The sequence below is a fragment of the Frieseomelitta varia genome, unplaced genomic scaffold, assembly GCF_011392965.1.
Source record: "Frieseomelitta varia isolate USP_RPSP 00005682 unplaced genomic scaffold, Fvar_1.2 scaffold_253, whole genome shotgun sequence".
Classification (NCBI taxonomy): Eukaryota; Metazoa; Arthropoda; class Insecta; order Hymenoptera; family Apidae; genus Frieseomelitta; species Frieseomelitta varia.
The window spans coordinates 199,603-210,366 of record NW_025109983.1 but is presented as its reverse complement, the minus strand read 5'-3'; the positions used below and the strand labels follow the sequence as shown (position 1 = coordinate 210,366).

At 34.7% G+C, this 10,764-nt stretch overlaps 3 protein-coding genes and 1 long non-coding RNA gene across 8 annotated transcripts; 2 read left to right on the top strand and 2 right to left on the bottom strand.

The window, feature by feature from the left end:
• Positions 1 to 195: 195 nt before the first annotated feature.
• LOC122528601 (39S ribosomal protein L39, mitochondrial) lies at positions 196 to 1,963 on the top strand. 2 transcript variants are annotated; one of them, XM_043653912.1, is made up of 3 exons: positions 196 to 411; positions 587 to 758; positions 879 to 1,963. In XM_043653912.1, the coding sequence occupies exons 2-3, from the start codon at positions 748 to 750 to the stop codon at positions 1,852 to 1,854; spliced, it is 987 nt and encodes a 328-aa protein (XP_043509847.1). In that variant the 5' UTR covers positions 196 to 411; positions 587 to 747; the 3' UTR covers positions 1,855 to 1,963. The 2 variants fall into 2 exon arrangements, with proteins under 2 accessions (XP_043509847.1, XP_043509848.1); XM_043653913.1 differs by lacking the exon at positions 196 to 411 and adding an exon at positions 480 to 497.
• Positions 1,964 to 2,247: 284 nt separating this feature from the next.
• Positions 2,248 to 5,800, bottom strand: LOC122528608. Its single transcript, XM_043653922.1, has 4 exons — positions 5,303 to 5,800; positions 4,191 to 4,610; positions 3,656 to 3,959; positions 2,248 to 3,036 (listed from the first exon to the last, which is right to left on the bottom strand). Exons 1-4 carry the CDS (start codon positions 5,503 to 5,505, stop codon positions 2,614 to 2,616), a joined length of 1,350 nt encoding a protein of 449 aa, XP_043509857.1. The 5' UTR covers positions 5,506 to 5,800; the 3' UTR covers positions 2,248 to 2,613.
• On the top strand, positions 3,018 to 4,626 carry LOC122528612. Its single transcript, XR_006306623.1, has 3 exons — positions 3,018 to 3,137; positions 4,245 to 4,435; positions 4,510 to 4,626. It is a non-coding gene; the product is annotated as an uncharacterized LOC122528612 (long non-coding RNA).
• Positions 5,801 to 6,071: 271 nt separating the features above from the next.
• Positions 6,072 to 9,917, bottom strand: LOC122528599 (zinc finger protein 567-like). 4 transcript variants are annotated; one of them, XM_043653908.1, is made up of 4 exons: positions 9,189 to 9,917; positions 8,139 to 8,386; positions 7,516 to 8,064; positions 6,072 to 7,029 (listed from the first exon to the last, which is right to left on the bottom strand). In XM_043653908.1, the coding sequence occupies exons 3-4, from the start codon at positions 8,056 to 8,058 to the stop codon at positions 6,430 to 6,432; spliced, it is 1,143 nt and encodes a 380-aa protein (XP_043509843.1). In that variant the 5' UTR covers positions 8,059 to 8,064; positions 8,139 to 8,386; positions 9,189 to 9,917; the 3' UTR covers positions 6,072 to 6,429. The 4 variants fall into 4 exon arrangements, with proteins under 4 accessions (XP_043509843.1, XP_043509844.1, XP_043509841.1 ...); XM_043653909.1 differs by having other exon boundaries at positions 9,212 to 9,917; XM_043653906.1 differs by lacking the exon at positions 8,139 to 8,386.
• Positions 9,918 to 10,764: the final 847 nt, after the last annotated feature.

Here is a 10,764-nt window from a genome sequence, read left to right as displayed (position 1 = left end):
AAATATAAAATAACCTGTTGCTCAATTATTCGTTTCTACTCTTGAGAATTAATTAAAGCGTACTTGACAAATTTCCAAATTCGTCTTCTTATATTTTGTTTTTAGTTTTTCATGTAGAATGGCAAAAACTCTTATGTAATCTTTAACTTGTAATTTAAAGTTTGTACGTAGATTTTTCATGCGTATGACGCTGAATATTTCACAGACGTCACATAAGTATCCGCCTTTTACGATACGATGAACCATGTGTGAATCGTCTTGTAAATTTTAAAATAGCTGATCGCTATTAATTTAAAAAGAAATTGTTGCAGATTTCAAGTGGTTTTATACACTTGTACCTATGAATGATGATTTTAGTATAAGTTACTTATTAGTGACATAGTATTCAAGACATAAATAACTCGTGAGGAGGTAACAACTCGGCTGCATTTACACTAAGTTCTAAGATAAATTTAGATAATTTACAAAAAAGAGAGTGTAAAGTTTTAACACTCTTTGTGTTAATAACTTGTCGCGTAGATCATTCAAATAATTTCGGCGAATGAATGCACGGGATATTTCTCAAATACTATATTACTATTTCTAGATCTCCAATGAATGGTTGACTCGTTATTTAAATGACTTTTCATTAATCAAACCATTAATTGATAAAGGACAAAGTAAAGCCACGACTTTCGTAATATATGTGTCTTCGTTTTCTGCAATATACTAGGCGTGTAAGATTTTTACTATATATTATATCTCAACATGTATCAACGGTACGTACATAACCTATTTGAATCGATGTTGGTATTAGAAAATGTTGATTTTCATGAATTAATATGGTCTTAATTGTTCCATCGTATTAATTTTTAATCAACGTTTTATGTATATTTCAGTTGTAAAAGTCTATGTTTTGCGCCAAACTTACAATCAAGGTATAAAAGTATATTATCAAAAATTGAAGCAAAAGAGAAGAGAAATTTGCTGTTTGAAGAAGAAAAGAAAAGACAGAGGACTGCGGTGGGGAGAATTGAAAAGATAGAAGTTAAATATCAATCACCTGTAGAAGAAGTAACGCTTATAATGAACAAATGCATATCAACTCCTATGGATTGTGCAAAACATATTTCTGAAGGTGTATCCAAAGTGTCTGCTATTGCTATGGTTGATGGATCACCATGGGATATGAATAGACCTTTATCGTCAAACTGTGAATTAAAACTGTTGAATTTACTTAGTCCAGAAAATAAAGTAGTGAATACAGCCTTTTGGCGAACTTGTTCTTTCATTTTGGGAGCTGTTGTAGACACAGCCTTTAAAGAAGATGTAACAGTTCATCTACACAGCTTCCCGGTACCAGTCATAAAATCAGGTAGTTTTATATACGACGTGTATCTTGATTTGGACGACTGGAAGCCTACGGATCAAGAAATGCGTGCATTATCTGCTCAGTATGTGAAACTAATAAACAAGGAATTGCCTATAGAAAGGATAGAGATTTCGGAAAGACTAGCACTTGACATGTTCCAGGATAATCCTATTAAAATGACGCAAATACCAGATATCGCAAAGTCAAATAACAATAAAATTATTTTATACAGAATTGGTGATTATATAGACATTAGCAAAGGACCTATGGTTGGAAATAGTTCATTAATAGGTCGTTGTACAATTGCTGCTGTCCACAAAATTCCAGAGAAGGAAAGTTTATATAGATTTCAAGGTGTGGCACTCCCCAAGGGAATTATTTTAAACCAATATGCATATGGTTTGTTGGAGAATCGTGCTAGAAAATTTAACAATACAACTTGGTCGGTCTTTTCGGAGGAAAATAACGAAGTAGAGGACGTTAAAGTATTTGGTAGGAACTGAATTTAATATATTAAATATATAATGTAAATAAAAATGTATACTTTCGGTACTCATTGTTGTAATTCGCTACTTGTACGATATGTTACAATAAAACACATTTATATAAATATCAATGCTTCGCGCTTGTATAAAGTATTTTTTTATCTTCTACCAATACCTACTATTAAATATTATACCTGTGTGTGTGTGTGTGTGTATATGTATATATACGTATATACGTATGTATACATATATACACACATATACATTAAAAATTAATATAAGACGTATAATTGTATGATATCAACGTATGTTAATGTTAAAAATTGTTAATAATTAATTCATTAATTTTGATATATTCTTGGTGGAAGAAATATGCATACATATATATTGAGGTCAAAAGTAGTCATGCTTGGAAGTACGCAAATTATGAATGTTAAAACAGAATAAAATTTAGGATGATCTGAAAAAGTGAGAATTAAGAGCATAAACTCATTAGGGATATAAGATATGAAATCAGGTTTAGCTTTTTCTTTGCAGCTGTGGGTCAATGTTTATTAATGCAATAGTTATCACGGTACAAAAAATGAAAAAAAATTGAAGGGAGTTAATAATACAAGGTAATTTTAGCGAATTCAATTTATGAATAACCATTCAAACAATCTGTCAAGAAACTCAGGATATTTTTGTTACATTTTAGAGTACTTTGTCGAATTAATAACGTGCAACTGCGTGCATCCTGAACGTTTAGTTAATGACCTCAACTTATGTTTCAATTTACTATACATCTTCCACCATAAATATACGTCGTGGGCTGCGTAATTCCCACACAAAGTTACCAGGTAATCTATTAGCTAACGACGCTGGGCATACGACGTTCATTCGTAAGTGTAGTTGCTGACTCCTGCAAGTTCTCATCTCGTGAGTTTTGAACTCGTCTGATTTCAGTATCGATCTAGCAGCAAGTGGTGCCAAGTCCGGCGTGCATTTCAGCTCGATCTCGATCACCAGATCGAAAGACGGCGGCCTCTGCACCTGTTGTTCAGTTTCAACCGTCAAGTTTGCTGTGTTTACCGTGTGCACGAACTTAGTCTCGTACGCGTATTTATTCATATTCCCGTAATAAAAGAATCGTCCACCATACTCTCCGTATCCCGAGTAAGTGGAAGCTGGTGGTGGTCTCAATGGAAGTGTCAAAGGAATCTGCAAATAAAAGAAAATATCATTCGAGTTACTTATTGATAGTTGTGTGGCATGGAGAGCGTTCGATGGTTTGAAAAGATTGTAACATTTTTGACACAATCGTACGTATATGTATTACCATTTGATGCTTGTATATGTATGTTATAAATGCTGAACGTCAACTAAATTTAAAAAAGAAAAATCTGTCGTATTCAATTCAAAGAATGTCACTTTTCAATAAGAAAGATTGGTCTTATGTTTTTGGTAAAAAGTACAGGTAAAAGTAAATTCGACATCACTTATCAATATGAACATATTTATTTCGTTTTACTTTACATTCTTTCTTAATTTTTAACTTATTAATTTATTAAATTTAATTACTTTTGTTTCTCTTTTTCTTATTGCCGAGAGAAATAATAATCTCTCTTTCTCTTTCAGAGAATGATCGTAAAGCTACTCAATAAATTAAAAATTGCTGAACTGACGCTGTATATATTGTTCAATGATCTGCTAATTTTACAAAGATGTAACATCTTCCAAATTTTTCCCCCCTTCGATTTTCCCTTTACGAACTTTTCGAACGGCACAACGTCTGCTTCAGTTTTCTTGTGTATGCATGTAAAAAGTAATTGGCAAGTACCTGTAACAGCAGTTGGTGTTCGTAATGCAAATTTTCGAAGAGATGTTCGTTCACGCTGCCCACTAGACGTCGTAATCGAAGGTACATGAAGCGTTGTTCGTCTCTCCAAGAATTTTCTTCGATTTTTCTGAAAACGTCCAGGCAAGTGAACCAGGCGCGTTTCATCGTGTATCTTAACTTCATGCTGACGACTCTTCCGGTGTTTCGTTTGTTAGTCGAGACTTTGAAAAAGAGTACCTGTCGACCTTCTACGAGACAGTCTAGGACGTCTACGATCTTGCATCCGGAAATCAGGGCCGATCTGCTAATATTATTTCGGCATTTCAATACCCACGAGAAACAAGGATGAAATTTTGAATTTTAATCGAAACCCTATCTCGTTGACTAAGTACAATATAGTCTCAATAATTATTTATTCTGATTTCTAGGAAACTCGTTCAAAGGACGTAGTAGAAATTGTAAGATTTAAAGGAACTAATTACTGAAATGAATGTTTCAAGAGGAACAGTTGTTATTCCTTTAGAAAGCGATTCACCTGTTCACCCTGCGCTCGGAGATCTTTTCGAAAAAGTTCATGAATCGTTTGCAGATGGCTATAAAGGGTGAGATACTCGATTCTGGTGCACGAGGACCGACGATGGACGGATGATACTTGGATATACGACTGAGAAGCTCGTTCAGATTGTCGAGCAGACTACCGGCGTAGAAACAAAGTCTTGGAAACTTTTGCTGCTTTGTCGGAGGATGCGTGTACCTCCAAGTCACGGCTCGTAGCATTTTGTACTGTGCTTTGATCAATTCCAGAGCGTTCAAAGCTTTGCTACAGGCCAATAATTCGGTGTCTGTTTTTGCAGATTTCATGACGCTCTCGTTGCGCTTTGTTATGCTCTCCAGCTTCGTGTAAGCCGTCAGGAAGGCGCCGTTTAAAACTGCCGCTGCCACCATTGAGCAATGTCTAACACGAACGAAAGTGATTTTCAATGTTTTCAAAATGAAACGATAGATGAAATTCTTTTTTCCCTTCTTTTTCTTTTTGCGCGAGGAGAATTTTAAAAAATTGGAAATGTTTGGGATATTGTGTGATACATACATAAGTACTTGAGCAAGCAGAGCACAGAATAGAGAATAAATATGAATCGGAATACAGAAATCAAATTGACTAGCTCTATTAAGATCATTTTTCAAGAAATAACAAGCATATACATACATATATGTATGATAGCTATATAATATCAAAACCAAGAGATTTTAAAGAGACTTAAAATTGGTTCTTTAGGTTTTTGAATGATTGATACATCAAAATTTGTGCTTAATTATGCGTGTTAAATTTGTGTTTAAATCGAAATCTTATTGATTGACATAACCAGAATGTCCTCTGTGATTTTCCTTTTATTTATCTCATGTTTTATTTTAAATTTGACGTGGAAGTTATTGGAGATACGTTAAAAACTCTATATTCAGGAAAGATTAAAGACATACTTTATTGTGTAATCTCTTAATTTATTTTTTAAGGAACAGCAATAGGTATTCGTTTAGAGAATTCCAAAGTTATACAGCTTATAATTCTTATAAATTTTGAATCGTGAAATATCGAATTATACATAAATTCACATGGAAAATATTGTTTAATGGTATTTAGGAAATCACCTAGAAACCAAACGCACGGACGTAGCAACATCATGAAGAGGCAGCAACCGAAAAATCATTTCCAGAACTTCCGGCGGAAGCGTGTCCAATGCATAGCCATGGCAACTCCGCTCTGTTAATAGGGTTTTTTCTGGATCCTTTTCCAGTTCCTGGTACTGATCGCATCTCGTAATTGGTATTTTTGGTCGCTTGTTCACGTTCATTTAAAATGAGAGACTAGTCATATAGAATACAGAGTGTAAAAGAAATTTTCCTTCGATATTAATGCTGCTCTTTTCTTCCTGGCTTTTTTTATTTTATTCTTTCACGTCGTTAATGATCTGTGGAATTATTTATCATGTAGATTTTACGTTACAGCATTACTCTTTGTTTTTTTTTTGCCAATTAAATCATTTGCCTCTGGGTAAAAATTTAATAAAATTAAAAATGTCAGATAAGGCGAAACAAAACAAGCGATAAGTAGATCTCGTTTTCAATCGAGTTCTTCTTTCGATAATTGTTTCACAATTTTTATATACACAGGGTGTTTCAACTTTCGTATACTCTCTTATATATTTCACGCTGAGTGAAAAGCATGTAAGTAATGATTATGAATATCGAAAACATATCGGGGTGTCTTTTCTTGCAATCGATTTATTAGAATCGTTTTGTATGTACAGGTTGTACGCTATTTTGCAGTCGAGATTGTCTTTGATTGAGATGTCGGTCCGAGAAATAAAAATATGATGAAAGCACGGCTCTGACTGATAGAATCGATAAACTATGGATAGAAATTTAAGATCACTTTAATCGTATACAGTCGAAATTACATTATAATAAAATTATATATAACAATCGTTTTTCGAGTATCAAATAATAATTTAACAATCTTCCTACTATAAAAGAACAGCATCAGCCCTTTGCCAGTTTTTCCTCGTCGAAACTCCGATTTCGTCAATTTCGTTCCACTAAAAAGATCTAAAATTTTCATACCGAATTGAATTTGAAAATTTGTTGACGTTTGAGATGAAATTATAGAATAGATGAAAGAATAGAATTAAGTTAGTTAATTGTAAAGTAATAAAAAAATTACACATTCGTCTAATCACGTTGCATTATTTTAGGGGGAAATCAAGTTAGAGAAGACTCTAGACAGAGAAATTAACCGGCATCAAAAGTGTGAATTTTGTCTGGTCCACCGGCAATTCTTCCGACACGCATGGACTGATGCTGTCCAACAGCGTTTGAATCGCGTTCTGATTAGTAGGATGCTTTCTCTTAGTATGTTCCCTCCTGTGCTTCAGTTCTTTAAACGTTTTCCCGCATTGTTCACAGACATAAGGTCGCGCTGCTTCGTGAGATCTCATGTGACCCTCATAGTGACTCTTCCTGACGAATTTCTTGCCGCATTGATGGCAATCGAATTGGAAACGGCCCTCGTGAGCTGCTACATGGGAACTCAACGTCCATTTGGTCTTGAATGTCTTGGAACAGTAATCACATCTTATCTTTGACGCTGCATTCGTATTATTTTTCCCTGATTGCGTAACTCTTCGTGGATTCTTATTCAAAAGTAACATCTCCTCCAGCAGGAAATCGTCTTCTTTGTCTGGCTGCTGTTTCTCACATTTTTCCAATGCTGTTTGAGCTTCCAACATGTTCGCCGTATGTTGTTTCATGTGCTCTTGTAATTCCTCCTCATTCCGGGAACAGGTTCCACACAAAGCACACACATTCTTATCTGGAATCTGTTGGATATTGATGGACAAAACGTCAGAGATAGATCTATAATACACGAGTCAAGTGCAGAAGTAATTGATAAAGATATTATATGAGAGAATCCAATTGATTACTATAAATTGCCATCTATTATTTTATTTATAAGTATTTCTAACTAAAGGTTAATCTATGTATGTCAGAAAGAATTCAGTTGATTATTACGAGTTATTATTTATTACTTTGCTATTGCATAACGAATTAGATGCGAACTTAAACAATATTAAGCATGCTTGATAGACTAATTATTGATGAACCGGACAATATTTTCAATTAATGTAAATGATTGATATGTTTCGTGATAGATCAATTTGAATTTATTCTTGAGTGTGACTTCTAATTATTAACTTGCCGTTGATTTATATGTAAAAGTTTGATAGAACTTGTTAAAACTCAAGTTTTCGAAGGATGGTATACTTTAACGTATCCATTCGCATTGAGATACAACTCTGACATACCTTTTCGTGAGAGTTCATGTGAGCCTTGAGCTTGATCTCACTGGTATACTTCTTCTTGCAATGTAAACAGGAGTAAGATTTGCTCTCACGTGATTCGTCATTCCAAACCACATGTTGTCTATCAATGATTCCATTTGTTACATTCTCGTTACTTTCTTTCCCACCTTGCTGTTGCTTATTGATCACAGCACAATTTTCGTAATCGGACAGCTTTTCTTTCCTCATTTCATGACGAGCAATATGTCGTTTCAGATCGTGGGCTCTGGAGAAGGCTCTTCCGTACCTAGTGCAACCAGGATAAGGACATCCTTTGGTTTTATCATTCCTTAGCCGAGGATGTACATTATTGGAGGACTGTTTGGCATCCTTGGTACAATCTTTGCAAGATTTCTCAATTTTCTGACTGGTAACGGTAGCCAACTGAGCTGATAATGGAATAACAATAGAGATGGTTTCGTTGGTTGCTGGATTCACTATAGGACCAACATGGATGGCTGGAGGTGCCGTCAGGGATATGCCATTTTCATTATTTTTACTCATCATTGAATACTGAAATGACAAAAAAAAAAAAGAAAAGGAAATTTTCATAATTTGTTCTATATCACAGGAATTGAAGAACTTGCCTTGTTAAGATTTGATCTCAACCTATGATTAAACTTGTGATTAAACGTTTTAGCATCCTGTTAGCATCGCAGGCATTGGACTTTTAAAAATAACTGACAAGTTGATTTTGTAAATTTTGTAAAAGCCAAAGGTATGGCAAACAATATTTTAATATATCCGTAATATTTGAAAAATTTCAAAGAGATGAAAAGATACATGCTTAGCTCCAAGATCCAAAAAGACACGTGTTGAATTTCGAAGCAGTTTTCTGGTAAAAAAAAAAAAGAGGAAATGATTTTTGCAAACTTGAATCGTTTTCTGAGAAAAGGAAATAGAATAAAGCTTTAAGCGAAGAATTTAATCATAGGTTTATATCGAACGAATCGATATCGCAAAAATATAGTCGGATGACAATGCCAAAAAAAAAAAAAACCGTGAAACCGGTAGCAAAAGACAGGTATTTATACTTTCGTTTTTAATTTCCACATGGGAAATTGGCTGTTCTATAATATAATGAATTCAGATTTGTTATTTACATTGTACAGAGTGTTTCAATAACTATCATGTTTTCATACTCTCGCTAAAATAAAAAGAAGATGAAAAGAAAATTTGTATCTGTTAAATTCACCTGTAGCTTTTGCGCTAGGTAAATTACCAACCCTTATGAAATCATTCTTCACACGTCGTAAATATTTTTGTCGAATAATTTTGTTTCAATCCTTGCAGTTTCAATCAAAAAATTTTGACGAGTGACCACGATAGTTGAACCACCCTGTACATGGAAACGTAATGATCATCGGCAAAAAAATCGACTTGTCCAGACAAACTTTCCCCTCGAGCTATAGCATCGAACAAATGTACGACGTGTGCATAACAAAATCAGAGGCCATCTTGAATCAAAGAAATTCACCCTCTGCNTCTCTCTCTCTCTCTCTCTCTCTCTCTCTCTCTCTCTCTCTCTCTCTCTCTCTCTCTCTCTCTCTCTCTCTCTCTCTCCCTGAATGAAACGAAATTCGAATACTACAAGTCGTGTGTTACTATATTCATTCATGTTTCAGGGGAACACGAACCTGTTGTAGAAACGGGTTCTTACTTCTGTGGCTTGCAACCTTGCTCCGCTTTGACTCCTCGTTGGCCTCCCTCTTTTATTCGATGCGTCAGAGACCGTTTCAATGATTCATCCACCTCACGCTCCTTCGTTTGGAAAGGGCGAGTCGACACGCGGCTCCGCGTATCATTTCTCTATCCAGCGATTATTCAACGACGTTATTTATCGGACGTTAGATAATTTTGTTCGCTATCAAACGATCTTTGTTATTTAGGCACGTACGTATACGCGTACGCAAAGATGTATATTCGTATATAAATGCGTTTCACGTATCTCTATGAATACAAGCCCTGTAATTGATGATGATTGATCTTTTTTTTTTTTTCTTTTCAGACTTTCTCGAGCAATTCGTTTTCTTAACCAGCACCCCACCCTGATCTACACCCTGATCCACACGGGTAGAAAAAGACGACGATTGTTCGCGAATATCGAAAGGAATTCCAACGAGAGAGACGGTTTCTCCCTTTCTCCGCTCTTGGCCACCTCTCTTCTCCTCTCTTCTGCACAGCCTCTCTATACCTCGTGCACACGATCTTTATGGACACGCGCGCACTCCTGTGTGTTACCGTGCATTATACACACGGCGTGGATGATTCCTCCACGGCGTGGATCAAACGACTCACTTGGCTCGCTCACTTTCCTCGTCACGATGAAAGTGTGCTATTACTGATCAGGAACGCGCACTCTCCCCGTTCGTTTCACGTACGCGGTACCTCGCGCATGTCAACTCCTGCCTCGCTGATATATTGCTCGATGAGAGCAATTGTTGTGATATTCCACTTCTGTAAATTTATTTTCCGTACTGGTTCGTTTCTCGCTGAGTTTAATTTGGATTTCAGTTGTATTTACGTGTAGGATGTCTACCTTTTTTATGTCCTACCTTTATTTTATTTATTTGTGGGAATAGTGTATATATTAGTTACTTATTAGTTATAATATTTGATAGATGAAAGAAAATGTTGATGTTAATTTTGCTTGTAACATTCTACTAACATTCGAAGTCGCTAAAAATTTTGAGTAGATGGGATGAATTGATTGACTTTATTCTAGAATGACTACTGATACTAATGAGTTGAATTTGAATTAGCTCAAGTTAACTGAGAATTAAATTGAATATAGATTCAAGTCTAGTTTTATTAAATATTACGTATAAATTTGATATAATATTTCTTATTGCCAATAATGGTGCATTACTTATTATTATATTAGGTAGTAAATTATATTTTAATATTTTAATATATTTTAAAATTTCCACAGAAAATTAATATAAAATAACAGTTATATTAAAATTAAAGTAGACGAGGTAGAACAGCGATAAATTAAAAAAAGAAAAACACTATTGTATCTGATTAATTGTAATGGGATTAACGCGTGCGAGTAATCCTTCTATCTTTTATGTAATCGAATCATTCTCCATTTTATCCGTATCTACATACACATATATAGATATATAAATATTCTACGCGCATATATAAATATTCCATGTACTGCTCTATATCTAGAAACGGTATAAAGGTTGAGCAGATCGATTAGATGAT